This window comes from Mauremys mutica, chromosome 5 (assembly GCF_020497125.1).
Source record: "Mauremys mutica isolate MM-2020 ecotype Southern chromosome 5, ASM2049712v1, whole genome shotgun sequence".
Lineage (NCBI taxonomy): Eukaryota > Metazoa > Chordata > Testudines > Geoemydidae > Mauremys > Mauremys mutica.
The window spans coordinates 32184895-32207970 of record NC_059076.1 but is presented as its reverse complement, the minus strand read 5'-3'; the positions used below and the strand labels follow the sequence as shown (position 1 = coordinate 32207970).

At 41.5% G+C, this 23076-nt stretch overlaps 1 protein-coding gene across 1 annotated transcript in view; it reads left to right on the top strand.

Moving 5' to 3' along the window:
- ALPK1 (alpha kinase 1) overlaps positions 1-23076 on the top strand; it is a 39498-nt gene that overhangs the window by 5056 nt on the left and 11366 nt on the right. The window contains exons 2-7 of the mRNA XM_045017565.1: positions 741-895; positions 13075-13273; positions 16002-16061; positions 18043-18129; positions 18918-18994; positions 20877-20972. Coding sequence (XP_044873500.1) covers positions 741-895; positions 13075-13273; positions 16002-16061; positions 18043-18129; positions 18918-18994; positions 20877-20972 — 674 coding nt within the window. The remainder of the gene's footprint in view (positions 1-740; positions 896-13074; positions 13274-16001; positions 16062-18042; positions 18130-18917; positions 18995-20876; positions 20973-23076) is intronic.

Sequence of the window (23076 nt, the reverse complement as noted above, 5' to 3'; positions counted from 1 at the left end):
TAACAGTACAGGCACATTTTGCCAGATCCTCAGCTAGTGTAAATCCATATCGCTCCATGGATTTCAAAGGAACTACCCTACTGTATAGCAGATGAAGATTTGGTCCATGGATTTTCTGTATGGGTGATGCAGTTTCAGCTGGTAAATACAGGGCATTTGTAGAGAATTAATTCCCTGTGCCATACATCAGCCATTCAAATGGACTGAATAATTTCTTCTTCATTTTCCTACATAACTGAGTTTTATTACTCCTTTCACTGTGGTACTGGGAGTATGTGTGTGGGGCAAATGTGGATATTGAAGAATTATTTAACAAACTTTCCAAGCCTTCTATATCTTAGTCCTTTTTAGTCATTAGCAGATTTCTAATAGTCTTTAGCAAAGGGGATAGGTTTACCATGCTGTTAGATTAATTCACTCAGCCAAAAACCCCGTTCTTTGGGGAAAATGTTTCCTACGTTTCTTTCTCTAGTTCTTCACGCATAGACGGCCACCAAAGTGTTTTACTTCCTGCTAAAAACCTTTTTAATGGCTGGCAGCCCCAATTTACCTGCAGGGCATAGCAGAGCAAATGATGAGACGCACCCCTCTCATTATTACTCTTGTGACAAAAACCAACAGCTTGTAGTGACTGAGAAGAGGTGCAGGCAAGGGAATGCTTTTTGCAGGTTAGATGCTACATCATAACACCAGAGGCTGAATCATCTGCAATTTCCTTACCTGCACTTTGACCTTTTCAGCTTCGCTCCCTGATGATCTAAGGACCCTTATTGAAGAGGCAAAGGAAATGAAGTGGCCCTTCGTGCCAGAGAAGTGGCAATACAAACAAGCCATAGGCCCAGAAGACAAAACAAACCTGCAAGATATGATCAGTGCAAGGCTGCATGAATTACTGGTATGAAGTTCAACACACCTGTTCCTTTAAAATCTACAAATGCAATTCTTGAGTGTGTAGTGCCCTAGTCCTCTATATTTACTGCTACACAGATGATGCCATTCCTCACTGTAATTTAGCAGACAATGACTTTGTTAATGAACTGATCTGAGGAAGCAGCTATCAGAAAAGGGCCAATCACACAGAGACTAGATATAGGACTCCCATTGCTTCCCTCCTTGAATTCCCCAGATGAGATGGGGTTCCGACTAGTATGAACAGCTTAGAATCTTTCCTGTTGTGACTTTAATGAACCCATATCCTGGAGACTTTGTGGCTTTGTGACATCACTCTTCGTGGAGTACCTAATCTCTAGATAGGCTAGACATAATGACAGGTGGAAGGCTAAAGGATAATATTGCTGTTCAGAAACTGGGAGCCCAGTCCTGCTCCCATTGAAATTAATAGGAGTTCTTCCATTGATGTCAGTGTGAGCAAAATCAGGCCTTACTGTTAGATTTCTGGGCTGTGGGCTAGCTGAGACTCAGACTTGAACTTGAAATCTAAGATGATGTTCACCCCCATTCCCAGCTGGCAACCCAATGAGAGCCTGTAAATTAACTGTTAAGAGATGCTCTTGCTGTGCCTGATAGTGGGGCAAAATAGCCTAACTCAGGGTATGTCTACACTACCCGACGGATCGGCGGGCAGCGATTGATCCAGTGGGGGTCGATTTATCGCATCTAGTCTAGATGCGATAAATTGACCCCCGAGCACTCTCCCATCAACTCCTGTACTCCATCGCTGTGAGAGGTGCAGGCAGAGGCAACGGGGGAGCAGCAGCAGTCGATTCATCGCAGTGAAGACACTGGTGAGTAGGTCTAAGTACATTGTCTTCAGCTACGTTATTCATGTAGCTGAAGTTGTGTAACTTAAATCGACACCCCCCCACCACCACCACCAGTGTAGACCAGGCTTCAGAGCACAGCACATAGTGGGGAAATGAGTCCCGGTGGACAATGCAGGAGGTTGGCATCAGAGGGTATGTATATGCTGTAATTAAAAACCCATGGCTGGCCCGTGCCAGCTACTCGGGCTGGTGGGGCTCTGGCTAAGGAGCTGATTAATTGCAGTGTAGAAGTTCGGAGCCTGGGCTCTAGGACCCTGCAACATGGGAGGGACGCAAAGCTTGGGCTGCAGCCCGAGCCTGAACATCTATACTGCAGTTAAACAGCCCCTTCACCCAAGCCCCGCCAGCCAAAGTCAGCTGGCATGGGCCAGCCATGGGTGTCTAATTGCAGTGTAGACATCCCAGAAAGGCTCCAAGCAGGATATAGTGGGTGGAAGCAGTGACATCTCCATGTGTACAAATATTTTGCTACTGTATAATGGTACAGGAAAGAAAGTATCTAAAAGGGCTTTGATAGTATTCCCTCTGGCAGAACTAATTATATAAATGGGCAGGAATATGCCTACATGGAAGATTTGTTCATTAATACAAAACAAAAACATAAAAATAACTTTACTTCATTTATGCTGTTTACTAATCTTTGCACTTGATGCATTTGGGGCAGGGACGGTCTTTGTTCTGTTTTCGCCTTGCACAATGGGGTCCTGATCCATGACTGGGGCTCCTAGTTGCTCCAGTAATACAAACAATAAATTAATAATAATAGATTAGTCACTTTCACTTTATTAGCTCCTTTAACGTTCCAGTGATCTTGCACTACTGTGATGCTGTTGTGTTCATGTTTCCAGCAACAGAGGAGAATGTTTAAATCCTCCCAGAAAACTTTACATTGACATTTAAAATAAAATCCTGAAATATATATTTATATAATATTTCATAAAACCTGATTTTAAAATGTAGTTCAATGGGGCTGATAGCGCAGAGTAAGGACTCCTCACATGAGTGAGGTCATGTGGGATTGGGCCCTCAGTTTTGGGATGAAACTCCACAACAGAAACCTGCAAAAATGTGTTTCTGCATCATGCAAGAAACCCCTTTGATTTTAATGGGGCTTTTCACAAGAGTAAGGATTACTCACCCAAGAAAGAGTTTGTAGGATTGAGCCCTAAACAATCAATATCTGCTGCCTAAAGACCCAAGCCTGGAAGGTGATGAGTTCAAGCTAGACAAACTGGATAAAAAAAAACCGCTTTTTCCAGTTATAGAAATATTAAGTGTTGCTTATTTGTTTATTTTAAAGTCAAGTGTGGTATTTAGGTTCATGGTGCCTATTTAAAAACAGAGTTAAACTAAAGATGAGGGGACACCAGTTTTCTCTCACTTATAGTGAGGTACATGAGGAGTAGTGAGCAGAGTTACACTGGTGCAAGTGAAAGGGGAGTCAGGCCCCAGAGACCTGGGGAGAAATCCTGACCCTACTGACATGAATGGCAAAACTCTTCTTGACTTCACTGAGGCCAGGATTCCATTCTTGATCTTGTATACTTCACTGGGAGTCAGGCCTGAGTACAGCCATCAAGTTTTGGATCCAGGAACTTCAATCATATTTTTTACACATCAGCACAAGTAGCTTTAAGAAAAGAAAATTGGAAGCTTGACTTGAACCCCTTACATGTTACTAATAAGTGGGGAGTGTTTGCTTTCGTATGCTCCACTGATAAGGAGGATTTTATTGTAATTCTCAATTTATTTTGGTATTTTCTTTTTTCGCTTGGTGTGTGTGGCCCTAGACAGAAATTTATGGCAGAGGCCGACCTCCTTTACAATCCTCACAAAGCTTTCTAACTTTGGAGCATTTGTCTGCTCTCTCCCAGGATAAACACCTGCAGTAAACTCCCCGAGAAACCTGGATAGATAGGAGATTAATGTGGCTGTAATAGTGGAGCAGTGTTTTCAGCATTATGCCCGCTCCCCAGGTAGATGGGTCTTTTCCGAGATGATACCAATTATTTATTGCCGAAACATCTGTTGATAACTGCAGCTGCCCTTGTTAAACAAAGCATATCATGGGGTCATAGACTATAGGGACCTAAAATCCTACCGCATGCTAGTTTTAAACCATTCACCAATACCCCCTGAAATCCATGGGTTACCGTCTTCTTCAATGTTTCATCGTGCCGTTGAAAATACTTTGTAAACACTGTGCTGCCCTTCCCCGTGTGCTTTGAAGTATTATTTCATCTTCATCGGTAATTTATATTCCAGTGCTATTGTACTGTGGGGAAAAAAGGGAAAACCTTTTTTGTTTTCCATTTAATTGTAGATCGACTGACATTTTGACCTGTATTATTAGTATTAGTCAGGAAAAGGGATTTTTTTTCCTCCTTCTCCCCCCCCCCCTTTTTTTTAATTTTAAATAAAATTTCAAGGCAGAGCAAGAGCTCCTTCAGCTCTTTGAATCAAAGGCTGGGGAAAAATGAGGCTGAAAAGGAATGTTTACAGTTTGATGAGGAAAGATAAAAGTCTGAACAACTTTTTTTTTTAATGTGGAGGACAAAGAGATAATTAAATTCTCTGAAAGAAAAATAAGCCTTTGTAGATATTGAGGAAAACCTTTTAACAATTTTCATCTGCATTTATTCTAAATTATTACATTTAGAAGAAGTTGTTAATTTTAACGAACTAAGGTTTGTAAAGTACTTTGAGATCTTGAATGAAAAGTGCATTATTACCATAGAGCGTTGTTGCTATTATGAAGTGCCAGATTTTGCTTCCCTTACTCATGTTGTGTAATGACTGACTTGGTGAATAGTTTGTTGATTTCTTGGTTCTACCCAAAGGGAGTAAGTGTATTGGAATTTGGTCCTCAGCATTTGGCTTATTCTCACATTTTTAAAACTAGTGTATCAGTTCCTGGCTGCTGCATCTGCAGGAGGCACAAATAGTTTGTGTGACCTGTCAAGGTGAGATGGCTTACATCATCCTTTTAAACTGCTTTGCTTCGTATTTGTTTCAGAATTTTTGCTTTTCCAGTATGACTAAAAGATTATTTTCCTCCCCCGTGTTTTTTTTTTACGTCCTATTTAGGCCAAAATCAATGGGAATCTCCCCTGCATCTCTTAGAAATGTCTTGTGATGAAAATTTCCAGGCATATCCGAATGACCATCCCAATTTAATTGGCTCAACAAAACGTTTCTCATATTTTTTAAACAGACAAACAGGTTTTTAAAGGAGTGGTTAGCTAATAGTGAGCATATCCCCCTGCTAGCTACAATGGACCTCATTCCTGCAGGCTTCTTTAGCCAAAATTCCCAGGAAGGGGGTATTTGAGCTGAGTAGAAACTTCAGGATGGAGCTCTCTATGTCTAAAGCCAAAAAAATGTTCCAGTTGTCAGTGAGATCCTAATGCTTCCAAACCCCAAACATTTGGAAGCATCAGGATTTTTGTTTTACTCATAAGACTGCTTTTGTTTTCCCTTGTCAGACCATGGTAGCAACCTTAAATCTGGAAGGATTATGCCCTCTCCATAAGAAAGACACACATACATGCAGGACTAAGACAGGACTCCTGGCCCTTCAGTTCCAAAACCTGAGACTTCTGCTGCTTATATTAGCACTCTGCACCATCTCTGTCAGCTGTAAGCTATCAAAATGTCCCTATGTTCTGCTTCCAGCCTATAGAGGGCAACATGCCCACACACACGCGCGTCTGTGAGTAGTTTCATTGTGGGACAACTTTATGCTCATGAGCAGTCATCTTGTGAGACTACTCATGTGATTTAGTGATTTACTGGATTAGGGCCATACCCTGCGTTTACTGAAGTAAATGACAAAAATATCCCATGAGATTAATGGGAGCAGGATTGCACCCTGTTATATTAATTGTTGTCTTTATTATATTAAATATTTGTAATTATCATGGACCAGGATCCTATTGTTCTGGGTGCTGTACAAAGACAGAACAAAAAGATAGTCCCTGCCCCCAAAGAGCAAGAGGGCAAATGGGTACAGATAGACAAGGAAATAATGAGACAATACTGGGCAGTGGTCTCAGCAGCAGCCTAGCCACTGACAAGTTTTTTGTAGGCATCAGGGCAAAGAAGAGTTTCTCTAAACCATCCACAAGAATCGTTAATAACTTTGCTTATTGAAAATCTGTTTTCTTTTTCAAATGTAGCCAGCATATGAGGTTTCAAGGAGATTTAACTACATGGAAAGCTGGAAGGGGTAAGAGCAAGCCAGTTTTGACTAGATGGAGACCAGCGTTAAACAGAAGTCAGTTTCAAGTAATGATCATTCTTTCCTATTATAGACTCGTAGAATCAAGGGACCAGCCAAGATTGGGTCCACACAAGGTGCTAGGCCCTGTACACACAAGTAGACAGTCCCTGCGGCAATTTTCAGACCAAAACAATTTTCCAAGGCAAAGTTAGTGAGAGACTGGGGGGAGGGAGTCTAAGATAAGCTATTGAAATGGGAACTAGTTGAACCTTAACTTCAGGAAAGCTTATTCAGCCCTTACGTGGGCAAAATTCCATGAAGTTAATGGGAATATTCAAGTCATTGGGAATTGTGCCTTAATGAGGACTGAATAAGCTTTCCTAATGACTTGACCTAATGAAATGTTTAGAGGCTAACATTAGAGAAACAGTCCTGATTAAGATGTCACAGGTGTGCTTGACACTTTAGAGATGGGAACCTTTGAAACAGCAGGAAAGAGGGGGAGCTGAGTATTTAGCTTTCTCCTTTTTGTACCTATTGGTGAGGTAACAAAGAGCATTATAATCTAAAGCCCTAACTCTTGGCCCTGGGTCTTTAGCTGTCCACGCTGACCTTTTGCTACCTAACTTACGTTCTAAGAGCTCCCTCAGGTGAGCCAAGTGAAAGGGAGAGTCAGGTAACTGAGAACTGTAGTTTTGTTTCTATGTGGTGCTGAGCAGAGCACAAGAAGGAATTCATGCCATCACAGGCTCCCTTTCATTTCTAGGGATGCCTACATCTCTAGCATCCCAGGTCTTTTTTTAAATTGTGAAATATCACAGAACAGCTTTTCTAAGCATCAGAGAATGCCAGCTCTCTAATTCTAATCCAGGATTCGCAGTGCTCAGGAAACTGAAATGCGTACAAAACCAAAACTTCCCATCTGATCTGTTGGATCAAAGAACAGTTTACCTGTTGGTAAATTAGCCGAGGGTACTTGTGATAATGCTGAAAACATCTAGCCCTGTCTGGTAAATTGCCACAGTATATCTGTCTATTAGTCTGAGTGACCAATGACCATTTTAAAGTATTTAAAGAGAGAAGGTGAGTGAGGTAATATCTTTTATTGGACCAACTTCAGTTGGTGAAAGAGACTAGCTTTTCAGCTACACAGACCGGAAAAAAAGCTCTGTGGAACTCAAAAACTAGTCTCTTTCACCAACTGAAGTTGGTCTAATAAAAGGTATTACTTCACACACCTTCTCTCTAATAATATCCTGAAGCCAACATGGCTACAACCACACTGTAGGAAACATTTTAAAAGTATGATATCTTGTTTACCTAGAGGAATATATATTAATCCTGTTAATTGCCAGTTTTCAAACAATAGTATGGAAGTATCTTCAAGCCCTGGTGAGTCACAAAACATTACATCTTAAAATCACATTATTCTGACTACCAGAATGCATTTTGCCTCCACCTTCAACTCGGACTGGATTTTAGTGGCTCATATCTTGAGAATTGTTAGACCAGGTAGACGAGGAGGAGGAAGGAATTATAAATTCAGATCATAAAGCACCATTGAAGTAAATGGTTGCTTTGCCAGTGATTTCAGTGGGCATTTATCTTATATATTTAAATGCCCCTTTACTGGATTTATTCTCACAACACCCCTGTGAGATAGGGAAGTAGTATTGTCCCCATTTTACAGATGGGGAATTGTGGGACAGAGAGACTGTGGCCCAGATCCTCAAAGATATTGAGGGGCCTATTTCCCATTGATTTAAATTGGAGTTAGGTGACCAAATATCTTTGAGGATCTAGACCTAAGTGACCTGCCCAAGGTCACGCCAGCAGTTTGTGGCAGAGTAGGGAATCAAACTTGGCTCTCCTTTGTTCCAGGCTAGTGCCCGAACCACTGGACTATCTTTCCTCTCCTAGCAGGCAGAAACGTAGCACTTGCATAGCAGTTTACATTTTCCAAGCGTTCCCTGTACTTAGTAACCAATCTTCCCAGGGTTATGGTGAATGCCCAAAGGGACTCAAGCTTTGTTTTCCTGATTCTGACATCCTCAGAATTCCTCAATGGCAACATAGCCTCAGAGATTCACAAGTGAATATTTATCCCTGTGTTGTCATGTGTATGAAGTCTATGTGCTTTTAAAGTGTAGAGCAGGAAATGAAAAATATATAGTAAATGTAATTGCCAGAGAATTAAGCTGAAAAGAGAGAGTGAGTTTTTGATTCTTGAAAGCTGTAACTGTTCCAGAACTTAGTTCTCATATGGTGAAGGAATACATTTACTCAAAAAATAAAGCTGTTCCAGGGCTTTAAATTCCTTTGTATCTGGAGCTACTAATAAAAGGCCCAATCAATTAATGGAAAAACTCTCAATGACCTCAGAAGGGAGTTGGTTAGGGCTTGTATCAGCAGACCCAGAAGTTATATAAGAAGAAAGGTAGTGGTGTCTACCAGTTTGATCAGGGAACTAGATGTCCACAATCATGTGCTCTATTCCAGACTCTGCCACTGATTTGCTATATGACTAGGGCAAGTCATTTATGCATTCTTTGCTTCAGTTTACCCATATGTAAAATGGGTGTTAGAGAACATAGCAACCTCACAGAGATGCTGTGAGGTTTAATTCATTAGTGTTTGTAGAGGGCTATACGATTGGCAGATAAAGGAACTATACAGAAATGCAAACTATATTATTCTACAGTTAGATTGTTAACAGAGATTGACAGAGAAACCCAGTGCAGTGCCACAGGGTTAACAATTCCCAGCAGATCCAGTCTCCACTGGAGAAGATGGGCTTTGCTAACAGTGCATTAATCAAGTCCTTCAATGCCATATCCTTCAATGCTTTGGCCCTTCATTGATTGATTGGCACACAGCTGATATAGATGGATGGAAGAAATATAAACAAGTAATAGGCAATTTCTTAGGATTTATATACATAGATGAGATGTAAATTGTGTGTCAATTTAGGAAAAGATCTAGGAGATATAACTGAAGCCACTGGAAATATACACCATGAAAATTCCTTCCTGATGCATGTATTTGGGATCTCTCTGAAGAATTTAAATTTTCACTAACAAAATAAATGAAAGCTGAAGTGTTCAAACATGAGTGCCTACAACTAGGCACATAGTACCCTAATTAGGCACCTAGATGAATGCAGGATGAGTTAATGGTGCTCAGTATCTTTGAAAATTAAGCCATTTATTAGCTGCCTACGTTTCTACCCCTTTTAGTTGCAAAGGCATCTTTCCCAATGTGAACTTTCCTGAGTCTGCAGACAGACACTCATTTCATGGAATGCTTACCTATGTGTTCATCACTTTATAAATAGACAGATATGCGTGAACCAGTATTTCATTTATTTGTGCTTTTAATTCCTGTTAAATCAGTAATCACATTAAGGGTTCCCCAGTCTTCTTCACCGCCTCCTCCTCATTCATTACTACACCAGTAATATCCATTTGACACAGTTCCTGCCAGGTCTAGTGCCAGATGGCTCTGGTTCTGAGTTTGTGTCCTGTCTTGGGAACAGCTGCCAGTGTCAGTGCAAAGAAGGTGTCATGGCTTTGAACCCAAAGCTGGGACCCAAACTTGAAGCTCTGTGTGGGGCAGAGCTGTAGCACTAATGCAAGAAACCATGAAAACAGCACACACGTCCACTCACTGCTGTTAAGCAAAAGCCCTTCACTTTCAGTAAAGGCTCTTTTACATTTTCCCCAATCAACCATGTAGAGAAATCTCATGCAAACTTAATTCCGTCACCACCTGACTCCGCTTCCCAGCTATGAGGTTCCTCTTTGTATCATAAACTCAATTAGACATATGCATTTCACTGCCTGGAAACAGATGTGGAAACAAAGTGTGTATTTATTTCTCTCTCCCTTTCTCCCCCTAGATCTAGACACATACAGACACTCTCTAAAATGATAACAATAGGAAATATAATAAATGAGAGAGCTCCCAACGAAGGACAAAGGGGCTTAAGTGTCCATGTCTGAGCAGCAGATCTGAATTTCTGATTGTTCTCGGTTAGGCAGTTACACCTTTGAAGTCAGTGGAGTTACTCTGGGTTTATAATGGTGCTATGGAGAGCAGAATTGGGTCCTCTGTCTCAGTTTGTTTCAAAGTTGTTTCGAGAGTTTCTTTACACATGTTTTTGTGTACATACCCAGCATGGCAGTTATCCAGCACTATCTTTGGATGCTAAGGAATTTTAAAGCCATGCTATTTGGCAACAAATGAAAGAAGTGAGTATTAATTTCTCAGTGTACTGGTAGAAACACAGGAACTTAATTACAAAGACTGACAGCAAACTACATTACTATGTGCCACACAGCATGCAACCGTTCCTTTTTTTTAAAAAATTGTGGAGATTCTCCCCCGGGCTTGACTTTTCTATATTTTGAGTCCATTTGGTTTTGGAGAGAGACACAAGAGCCTTCAGCTTTGAGCAGAGAGCTAAATTATGCAGCTGCAAGGCTGCCAGGCCCTCCAGAATAGGATGCTTCGTTTAGATTTTTCACAATGCTATTGAAGTGCTTATTTTCCTCCTGAAGAGACACAAACAGATGCAAACTTCTGTAAACACTTTAGAAATGAATTCAGTGAGTTTGGCCTCTCAGCAGTGCTCAATAGCTGACAGAAAAATGTCTAATTAGTGCAAGTGGAAATAATAGGGCCACTTGGATTCCTTCCATCCTCCTCCAAGTCTACTTTTCCTAGGAACTCAAAGGCCCTTTTGTTTGGTAGGTCACCCTCTCTCAGGCTTTTGTGCTCCAATCTATTAAGGGAAGAAGGGGAGAAAAAATAGATTAGGCAATGCTCTGTGCTTAAATATATGGTGTGTTCATGAGCATTTAGAATGGGTAGTTTTCAGGGTCAGTTTACAGGTGCTTAAAAAGAGGGATTCCTCCGTTGTGGACAGGCAGAAGTAGAGCATGTGCACACAGGGAGTGGGGAATCCCTTTCAAGTGCCATCCTTTCAGCAAACACCCCTCTCTGGATCAGGAAAAAGTTAAACAAAAAAAACCATAACACTTTCTTGAAGTGTGGAAAAGCTGGGAGATAGCAAATATCTGCTATTGATTGGTACCATTATCCTATCATATCCTATCCAAACCATCCCTGCCTTGCTTTCTTCATCACGTGAGAGTTACATAGCAAGCTGTGCATTTAAAAACTGGACAGAATAGTAAGATCCCCTCTGTGAGCCTGAGCCTGATGTTGCATCAGTGTATATCGAAAGTAACTCTATTGATGTCATGGAGCTACCCTGGTATAAAAACCCTGACTATACCGTATTGCAAGAGTCTCTTCTCACTTCCTGAAGCGACCTGCGCTCCCTCTTCCTCCCTCTGTGACGACAACTCTTTTCACTTTTCTCTTGCTTAAGACCAAGAGACAGTGTGACCCATGGGAATTCTATAGAATAGGATCCAGTTAAAAGACAGTTCAGAGGAGAAGGAAGGGACAATAATTTCACCCTCCTTTACATTCCTCCTACAACCTGTGCTCCCGGAGTGATATTCTGAGATAGGAAAAGAGGCTTCTACCATGGTTTACTAGTCCTTCACTCTGCCCTGCTTCTCAGATAACAATAATCATGTAATGTACACATTTCAGTGAAATGATCATTGGCTGCTACTCTCCCCATCACAAGAGAAACCCTCAAAGGAGGTATGAAATTCCTAATTTGAGCCTGTGGAGCTCTTTTCCTCATTGGAGGGAAGGGAGGAGGGGGAGGCGGGGACTGATCCTCCAACTCTCCTCGAAAGGGCAAAGTGTTTGGGCCCTAGACTGGCAGATGTCCCAAGATCTGCATGGCTCTCTAGACACCCACAGAGGCTCTGTGCATCCACACTGCTACCCTGCTGGCCTCCCTTCCCCCTAACAGCATGCTCCTTCAGGAACTCTGGCTGATTCCTCATGCCAGTGAGAAGGATCAGCCGCAGAGGGGACTGCTTTAATACTGCTTTAAAAATCATTAAAGGTGACCTGCAAAGGAAAAAACATTGGACTTCTGCCCTGTTTGCTTCTTTGTGATGTATAAAGGAGTGTTTGATCTTGCAATCTTAATTTGCATTAATGCCAGTTATTTATATTTAAGGCTGATCCCGCAGAGAGCTGATTGCCTCCTGAGAGGCCATAATTTCCTACAGGACTTTTAGGGAAAAAAGGAAAAGAAACTCTGGAGGTAACACTCACAGCTCCCATTTAAGCTAATGGGAACTCCAGCAGCTCAGCAACACTGAAAATCAGGCCACTCATTTGGATAATATTTAAATATTTACACATATGTAAATAAGTAGCCTGAGGCACTTTGTTTTCATCTTCACCTCTCTGTGCCTCAGTTTCCCAATTGCAAAATAGGACTAACGGTACTTACCCACCTATGTAAATTCCTTGAAGATTTATGGATAACTGCTGCACAAACTAGATGCGGAGCTCTTGCAGCTCTCAGTGATATCAGATGGAAATTGGGAGGGTGCTCGGTACTGCTCCAGGTCAAGCAGTGTAAGAGCTAGACATTACCATTATGACTATTAATTGGTTTGTTGTTCATTTAAATTTATTTACAAAGCACTTAACTGCCATTCTAGGAGCAGTGTAACTATTAAAAAGACAAAATAGGGACACATTACACACCCACAAAACAAACTACCCAACCAGAAGCTTCCATGCTAAAAAAAAAATGAATCACAAAATAGACAGAAATAATATTTATAATACTAATAAACTTTATTTAATCACTATCACCCTTACCAAAAGCCCAGGAACAAAATAATTGCAAGCAGATTGAGAAATGCATACAGTATTTTATCAACCAGTAGATATTTGTTTTTCGTAGTGTCTATTTCTTCAATCTCTGTAAAATGGTGTGACTGTCTGATAGCAAATAAGGAAGACAATTTGACTGAAAATGTGGTCTAGTGCATAGTGTTATGTAAGCAGCACTATTCCGCAAAGAGTTATTAAGCCTGAGTATTTTCTGTAAACACTTAACTGAACTTCTTTTACCTCTCCTGTTTCTGCCTGGCTGTCTCCTGTTTTTGGTGTTCTTTTCAGGTTTATTTGAAAGCCTCCATCATGGTCAAGGACTGTGCAACAGCGGCTGCTATTGTGTTCCTGATTGACCGATTCCTATATTGGGTGGATGCCTCCAGCAAACTTCTTCGGATTGCCAAAGGCCTGCACAAGTTGCAGCCAGCCACACCAATAGCCCCTCAGGTGGTTATTCGCCTAGCTCGCATCTCTGTAAATACAGGTAACAAAACTCTTGTTAAGCTCGCTCTCTCTCTCTCTCCATTTTCTCAGCTCAGTTCTAATTAGGAGCTACTTGACTTTCAAGAGGATACTTTGTCCTATTCTGGGGATGACATTCCTATGATCCCAGTGCCATCTTTTCAAACCTAGATCCCACCCCCCTTCCCCCCCGCCCACCTCCTCTTGCCAGCACAAAGGGCCTGGCATAAAGGGTTTCAGAGCCAAAAGCAGTAGAGAAAATTGTGAAAGGGTGTGGAAAATACTAATTGGAGCTTTTGTTCCTTAACAAATCTGGCCTGCTGGTTTCAAACAGGGGTATCTGAATTGCTATACTTTTGACCAAGAGCCTTTAAAAAGTAGATTAGAATACTGGCATTTTCTCTGCACTGTCCCAGCCGCTTTTTCAGTAGGGCCACTTGACTATGCAAACAATGCAGCTGACAGACCCACTAATGTAAATTGGTACTTTTTTTCCATCGTTCTTGGAGCGTGGATGGTACCTGAATGGCTTTTAAAGTATCTTCCCGTTAGTTCAGGACCAAAGGTAAAAGGAGAAGCTGACTGAATCTAGCCTGGTTTTAACAAGTCAATTTAAATTACATGATTTTTTTTTTGGTAAAATAATGACAAGAGAAACTATAATTTACCTTATTTCTCTCTATGTGTTTCTAATGCTCCCCTTGCTGTGGTGTCTAAGCACCAGAATATTCATACTTCGGGCTGGTGCTGCAGACATATAACTCTAATCACATGAGCAGTTCTCTTGACTTCGGTTGGACTGCTTGTGGAGCCAAAGCTGCCTCAACGTGATAAGGGTGGCAAAACAAGGCCTCACGGCATCTCTCTCAGCATTCAAACCTGCCAGTGTGTGACCCAGGCCATTGAAACGGGTGCTGAGATGTGGAAGACCTGTGTTTTGTTGAATGCTGTGCTGTTACTGGCAGCTTTTACTGTTTTTTTCCCCCTGTAAAGCCTGTGTTTAGGATGTGTCCTTGCTGCATGAAGATACCCACCTACCCAGTTCTTAAATCTGTTACTGACGTGGGATAGTTGTCCCAGGTTGCTCAGGGGACTGGTGGGTTTGGGAAGAGGGTGCCTGCCTGGGTTTGTTGGGGGCATCATGGGGAGAGGGATTTAGGGAGAAGGGATGGTCCCTGGCCAGGCTGCCCCCAGTACAATTCAGGCCAGACCATGCATTTCCCCAGTTTAGCTTTTCTGACCTCCTCCCACCACCCCTAAAATTAAGTCTGTCCTATTGCCCTACCTCTCTCTGCAGCCCCTGCTCCTCTCTAGCCCTCCCCTCTAAGGAACAGAGGGGGAGCCCAGGGAGCAGGTGGGACAACTACATTTTTCGCAAGAGAGAGTGTAGAAGGACATGGAGCCGCTCAGCCTGCAAAGAGACCAGCAGCTCAGGGCCTGTTCCCTCCCTGTTCCTCTCTCCTCTTCTGTGAATGATGTAGCAGCCTAACCTCCTCACGCCTCCTTGGTCCGAAACCACTTCTCTGTGCTTGTGATCAATCCCCGGGAGCAGCTCCCTATTCCTCGACGAGGAGTAGAGGGGATCAGGGAACCATAGCTGCTGGCGGACAGTCTCCTCCTTTCCTCCACTATCTGCCACTTTTTCCTGTCCTCGGAGGACACAACCTCAGGGTGGGGGCAGAGGCAGCATGGATGGCACAGTGGAGAGCTCAGCCTGTTCAGCACAGCCCTACGTTATGGGAAGGGTGGAGCACCACAGGCAAGCTGAGGCTTTTTAACGAGTTCAGCATACTACCCTCATTATGAGCAGCCAGCCCAGCCGAGTGGCCCATGAGGAGGGCACAGCCGCAGCACCTACCTGCTCCTGGCCCTCCTTTAGGTGCCAGCCCCCTGTAGGGAGCGTCTCAGAAGCAGCTCTGTGTAAGGTGCATTTCTCCCTCCCCACAGCTGGGTGGCTGTGTAGGGGCCAGACCTACATGATTGTAATATCTACGGTACTGGAAGGAATGAGGCAAGGCCCATAACTCTGCTAGGGATTGTTCTTTCTGTTAACAAATATTTTTGTATTTATTAGCCCAATTCTACAAACACGTTGTACTGAGCATATCACATGAATACAATGGGGTTGCCAGGGCTGGCGTTAGACTTGCTGGGGCCCAGGGCCGAAGCCCAAGGGTTTCATCCCTGAGTGGTGAGGCTCAGGCTTCGGCTTCAGCACTGGGCAGCAGGGCTGAGGTTACTGGGCCCCCTGCCCAGCGCTGAAGCCCTTGGGCTTCAGCACTCCCTGGACTAGGGCAGTGGGGCTCGAGTGGGCTCAGACTTTGGTCCAACCGCCTGGGGTTGTGTAGTAATTTTTGTTATCAGAAGAAGGTCACGGTGCAATGAAGTCTGAGAACTGCTGCTGTAAAGTAATACATGTTAACTTGGCATACAGGATTTTCTAAGTACAAAATAGTGCATGTATCCTAGCTATAAAGTATCCTACTTTACCATTTCTTCTGTGTTTCTGTGCATGCAAAATTGCATGTCCTTTATTTCCTGACCGCTAGTTTAAGTCTATCTGTGCGTGTTTAACAGCAGTCCTCATTTCAGTAATGTAGAATTAAAAACACTTAAACATGAACAGTGAATGCATTAGAAAGATGGAGACTAACTAGAATAGACAGACTTTTATTCATAAATAATTCAATCCCGTCTGTATTACATAATGCATTTTTATATTCATCTATCTTTTTGGGTTCTTTTTTCAGGAAAACTTTTAAAAGCTGAGTATATCCTAAGCAGCCTTATAAATGACAATGGAGCAACAGGTATGTCTAAGTCATCATTTTTGGCAAGCTTATACATTTTTTAGCTAATTGTATCACTTGCCACACTCACACAAACTTTAAATATTGTCATTCACTGCACAAACCTCAATAAACTCCTGATTTTGCAATGACTTACACCAGGCATAATGCTTCCTACCAATATTAGCCAGAATTCAATGGTGCTGCTAACAGTAGTAGCCTGATAAGAAATAATACTGATAACTAATATGTGCCTGCAGGATCGGGTCTTAAATTGTGATGTTCTCACTCAGCTTGATCATGCATTCCTTGTGCACCAAAAACTCCCACAAAAGCCCCTTTGTTGTTCGTATTTATTTCCTTTTTAATTTTTATTTTAATGCCCAAAAATGTGGTACGCAAATTGCATTTTCCCCTTCTCTCTGCTTTTTGCCATGAGAGAGAGAGATATGTGGACAATGAAGCTTTCTCTTTTCACAGTTCCCTAGTTCATTCAGGGGGCCCAGATTCTGCGAACCTTTACTTAGGTCGCGAAGTACCCTGCACCTTTGCCTGCATCACTGACACCCTGCCTGCTAATTTCTCTCCCATGGGAGTTTTCTAACATTCTAAACCTCTGACCAGTTTCAAACAATTGACTGATTTTATTTTTTTTTTAATCAGATTGTCAGAGAAATGTTTCTCTTTCCTCCCAAAATCACTTGGGTTTTATGCACAAAATGAGGAATATTGTGTCCTGTGCCAATAATAATTGTTTCACTATATAGTGACCATCAGAGCTAAAAATGCAGGATTTGTACCGATGGGGAAAAGAGAGTTCCAGCTTTCACAGCACTTGTTTCTAGCCTTGGAAAGGTCAGAAATATTGAACTTAAAGGTCATAATTTTCTTGTGCTATTTTAAAACGCTTTTAGAATTTTTATAAATACTTATTTGTTATCATTACTCTCTCCCTCAGAGGACTGTACAGTTGGAGTCAGAGCTTGCTTTACGGGTGGAAGGATGTGCAGTATTGCCAACCCCCAGTGCTCAATAATCATGAGTCAGGCCCCAAAAATCATGAGATAATTTTTAATTATACATTTTAGGTGCTTTTTCTTTGCCTTTTGGTTTCTGAGCCTATATGATTCACTTGAGTCATGTTTTCAAGCTTTTCTCCACAACGAAGGCTAGAAACTTCCTTTTTTTAAATGAAAGATAAGTCTCTCAAACATCCACACAAGTCCAGGAGCTAGGGTTGAAGAGATATACCAAATATCACAAGACTTAGTGATAGTTAGTGTGGGTTGACAGTGCTGAATATGAACAACATTGCCAGTTTTAAAACAATGCAAACCTCTGAGATAAGGTTATTTGTATGCTGTTCAGTGAGACTAATTGTTTTATCTAACCATAGTTTGTGATATTCGTTCTTTAATTATTTTTAATGATGTGTATAAATAAGAATTAGATGCCTAATCATTATTTGATGAAATTATGAGCACTCTTGTTTTAAGATGCATAACATATTGATGTGTGATGAGAAAGCATTTTTTGGCACAGGCAAAGAGTGTGTTATGCTGCCATTTATACATTACCACAAATATATTAATTAATTTAAGTAATCACTTCAGTTAATATTTGTGATATTTAAATATTATGTGTTAATATTTAGCCACCCTTGCAAACCTCTGAAATCTTTACAAGGGTATTCCATAAAATGCCAAATATTATTATGATTAATAATAATAATAATAATAAGTTATTGCTGTTGTTCTAGGGTATATCTAAAAACAATTGGTATGAAAGCTTTATACTGGTGTTTATCTCTCTGAGTTCTTTTACTGTTCCATCACCTTTGTATCTGAGTGCCTGCAAGGTATCTAAAGCCCTAATTCGAAGCCCATTGAAGTCATTGGAAAGACTCCAGTTGATTTCATTGAGATTTGGGTCAGATTTTAAGGGCTCAGGAACCACCAGCAGCTGTGTCACATTCCAGTGAGTTTTTAAACTCTCGTTTCAGGCGTGTGGCTGTATGACAAGGAAAGTGATAGGATTCTTGTTCAGTCAGTCTGTATACAGATCAGAGGACAGATTCTGCAAAAGCTTGGTAAGATCACATTCTGCAGCCAGACACTTTTCCATGCAGTGATTTCACCATTTAAGCGTTTAAGTCATTTCCCATGTTCAAAACTTACTAAAAAGAAATTCCTGTCTTAAGTAAAGACTTGGCTTATCTAAAATTTTCCCCTGGTTTCTCTGACAGAGAAAGCCACAGAAAATTAGCTCTACTCATAACTGGCTGAGACAGAAAACACTTACAGCTAGCAAGAGCCCATTTATCAAACAAATGTAATTTACAAATCATCAGTCTGTTGCTGAGACAACCAGGAGATAAGCACTCACAAATGCTGTTTCTTTTGTTAATTTTAATATTCAAACTATTCCCCCTTTTTCAATATTCTTTCCTGATTGAAACCAGCCAGTAGCTTACCCCCATAGAACTGTCCTGAAAAATTCCCTGGGCAGAGGTAAGAAGTCCCCAGGTTGGTGGTGCAAAGAGCTGCTACATGGAAGCTCTGCTCTTGGTCGGATGATAGCATAGCCAGCCTAATGCCATGCTGTGCCTTCTGAGTGAATTTCCATTTTCATGACTGCTAATCTAGGATCTTTCACAAGCATAACATTTACATTTATGAACAAACCAAAGCAATATGAAATTAATAAATGTAATGATGTTACTAAGTTGGAAAAGTGTCATAGAATAGTTTTATACAATCTTGAAATCTCCCAGCTCAGGATAGGTGAAATAAACTCATCTGCTTTAAAACAATATAGAGCAATGTTGTAACTTGAAGAAGCAGTCTGCGTATTGAACATTTCTCTGCTTTATTTCAGGAATGTGGTATGAGGCAGCGGAGCTGATTTGGGCTTCAATTGTAGGCTATTTCAAACTGCCTCAACCAGATAAAAAGGTTAGTGTTTTTTTCACCCTGAATACTCTTACTAATTCCATGTTGAGTCCAGAATCCATTGTGTTTCCCTCAGTCATATGTCCTGGTTTTATTCTTCCTGGATGTAATCAATTTCAGTCAAGGTTAATATGTGGGGCAAATGTTCTAGCTGAACGTTACACGACACTTGATTTATTTTTACATGCATGTGCTCGCACTTATTTTTAAGCCAGCATGTCTTGAGCTTTGTTTTGTTTTCTGCAAAGAAATAAAGCGATCATTTTCATTCATTACCGTCACCCGAAGTAAATGATCAAATGAGATGATGCAATATAGTTCTCTGACTGAGTGACAGACTAATACCAAGATGCAGCCATTGTTATACTTTTAGGGAGGGGCCTTAACCATTTCATTGGAACCAAACATTCCTGAGCATCAGGAGTGTTCAAACCAGGGTCTGAATATCTATCTATCTGAGTGGCTTACAGTGTTTAATATATTCATCCTCATAACACCCCCACGAGGTAAAGAAATGCTATTATTCCCATTTTACAGATGGGGAACTGAGGCACAGAGCGGGTAAGTGACTTGCACAGAGTCATATAGGAAGTCTGTGGTGGAGCAGGGAATTGAAGCTTGGTCTACTCAGTCTTACGTTAGTGCCCTAACCATCATAGGTCCTATGACCATCCTTCATATATTTTGTTATTAACTTTGCAAATAGCCCAGATCTTTATAATACCTCCATGCTTCAAGATGTTTGGAATCTGGATCTGAATTGTGTAAACCAGTCCTATCTTTTTAATGGACTACACCAAAATTCCAGATCCCAAACTCCCTAAACTTAGTTGGTTAAAACTCTGGACCAAAGTTTTGCAGCTTGAACCTTGCTCAGAAATATTTATATGAAAGCAGAGGTGTGCAGGGAATTGTACAGATATTTAAGAAGGCAAAGAAAGGCAAAGAAAGGCATCATGTAATAGAATGATTTAGCTGTACCAACTGCATCTTAAGGTAATCTGTTGTCTGGCATACTGTCTGGGAATAGTGAACAATTGTCCTGTTTTGGAAGGACACAAAAGGCAAATGCACCTATCTTCATGACATTACAAATTCTTGTGATTCACTGACCCCTATTTAAAATTGCACATTCCAACCCCCAGATTTAAATCGTCATTAATTGGAGCACCTGCCTTTTTGTCAAAATCTATTGGGGTTTTTTTTTTAAGTGCTTCATAAAATAATTCAGGGCAACATTACTTCATCGGTGGCTTGATGCTCTATCAGCAGAACTGTACGTTGATTTGCATTTGATGGTGCTTGTCTAGACAATTTTTCCTCGTAGCTCACAAATAGTTTGATAGATACTGATCAGTTCTAAATTATTGGTGTGCAGAAAAAATTAGTAGAGTGTTAAAACTGAGCCTAAACAGATTAAGAACCTGTTTTCCAAAATCTGTTTAGTCAGGATTTAATGTAGCATTTAGTCTGAAGATATGTTATGTCACATGATGCTGTGCTGTATTTGTCACACCTTAAAAGCTGACAGACTGGAGGAAATAGGAAGGAAGAATGTAACAAAATTCCAATCCTCATTCAGATCTCTCCTAAAATACAGAGCTAGATCTGTAGTTGGTGTAAATGGATTCAGTTTAATTCAGTTTAGCGGAACCATACAGACTTACACCAGCCCTTATTCTTTCCTCAATGCCACACATTTATAATAATCCAAGAAACAAAACCCAGCTAACTTGTTTCCTGCTCTAGATTTCCCCATGTGTCCTCTCTTCTCTGTGCGTCTTGTAGACGGCAAGGCACTGTCTTTATCTTTGTGTCTTGTACAGCACCAGCAAAAACAGAAAATAAAATGGAAAAAACACTTGTTTGTTTTTTTATTTTTCAGGGAGTTGCTACATCACTGGGTATTTTGGCTGCCATCTTTGTTTCCATGAGTGAGAAAGATTATAATAGTTTTAAAAACAACTCTCAAGTTGACCTGGTAAATATTCATGTATTAGGAGTCTCTTGCTGATCCTTATTGAGTTGCACCAAGTGCAGCCAAACTTCCTACTCTTGTCCTTGCACTGAGTGCTTGGGGAAGCTCCACAGCACCAGCCAAAGAGTTCGTTATCTCACCTAAACACAAAGTAGGTGTCATTTCCCTCCAGGACAAATTGAATTAACACTGTGAACATTGTTAAGACCAAAATTAGAGACATGTTAAAACTTCCAAAGTGATGGGAAGGGTGAATGGGGAGAGTCTTTGGGACACCGGTATTGGTACAGATCAGACCATTGGTGTAGATGATCTAGTATCTTGCTCTGGCAGTAGCCCAAGACTCATTATAGTAGAAGCCTCTTATGGACGCAAAACCGGAGAGGTGTTGAGCATCTGCAAAACCCAGTGGATTCAACTAATCAAATTCTAAGGTCCATGCTCTATCCTGACTGAGTCCTGATCTTCACTGAAATCAATGGCAATTTGCCTGAGTAATGATTGTGTTTTAACTTATTAAAGATCTCAGGATTCGACCCATAGGGAGTGGGTGGTGTTCAGTGCATCTCAGGATTTGTCCTATAACGAAGTCATTTATTTCACATAACAACTTGAGAGGCGAAGTCAGTTTTCCTCTGTACTAGAAGTGCAATCTGAACATAGCATTGCATCAAAACAAACTGGGACTTTAATGTTCTTCCACAGTGTGCCAAGTCCTGTGGTCCTAAATCAGCCCTTGCTCAGACAAAATTGCTGTTGAACTACGTTAATGTATACAGTAAAACTGCACAGTTAGTCAGAAAAATCAGGATATGTAGAAGTTAAGGTTCCCAGGTCAATTTAATTCATGTGCATTGTCTATATTTAGTATCTTCCCGTTTTCTGGTTAGATATGTAACTTAATTTCTGTTTGACATAAAATGACTACTATAAAATCCATGGCCAATTTAAGTAGTTATAGGAATCCTCAATTTACCGCTTTACCTGATTTATTTTAACAATCAAGCTGTAGCATTTCATTACATAAGGCCAAATTATGACTCATGTTCTCGGCAGATGCAGCTGAGCTCTGCAGTCAGATCAGTCCCACTGATTTCAATGGAACTAGGCTGGGTTACATCAGGTTAACTGAGACCAGCTATTTCCCACCACACTACTATTACCCTCTTTATACAGTCAAGTCTTTGTGGGTATGTCTATACTGCAATAGAAGCCCAAGATTCAAACTCAGGGCTTGGCTACACTTGAAAGTTGCAGCGCTGGGAGTTACAGCGCTGGTCGTGCAGCTGTGTAGGGACAGCGCTGGTGTGTGGCCACACTCACAGCTACCAGCGCTGGTGTGTGGCCACATTTGCAGCATTTGCAGCGCTGTTGGGAGTGATGCATTATGGGCAGCTAGCCCAGCGTTCAAGTGGCAGCAAAGTGCTTTTCAAAAGAGGGGGGTGGGGTGGGGCTGTAGTGTGACAGGGAGCGGGGGGAGAGAGAGAGAGTGGATTTTTGGAGCCAACACTGTGTGTTTAGCTTCCTGCCTTGAAAAATCAGAAAATGTTCACGACCCCTTAGTCTTAACTCTTAATTGCAAACAGCCTGCATCCAAACGGACTCCCCGCTGTTTCTCTGTCAAGCAAACACTCACTCCCTGCCTACCTCATTATCTCATTTGATTGTTCACAGCCAGGTACAGATTGATCAAAGCAAACAGGAGCTGTGTTATAAGCAGCTCCAGGATCAACGGAGCTCCGGAGCTCCCCGCTCACAACAAAACAAAGAGAGGCTGCATAACAAAACAAAGAGAGTAATTTATAAAAGCCTTCTGGGATATCTGCTAATACCCTGGAGGCCAATAACAGCGCTGGTGTGTGTCCACACTTGACGAACAGTGCTGGATCACCAGCGCTGCAATCGTTACACCCCAACCAGACCAGGTGTACAGCCAGCGCTGCAGCCAGGGAGTTGCAGCGCTGGATGTGCCTTGCAGGTGTGGACGGTTACTAATTGCAGCGCTGGAAAGCCTCCACCAGCGCTGCAACTTTCAAGTGTAGCCAAGCCCTCAGGCTCAAGCCTAACCCTGCTTCTGTCCACACAAAAATCACTCTCACTTAGGGCT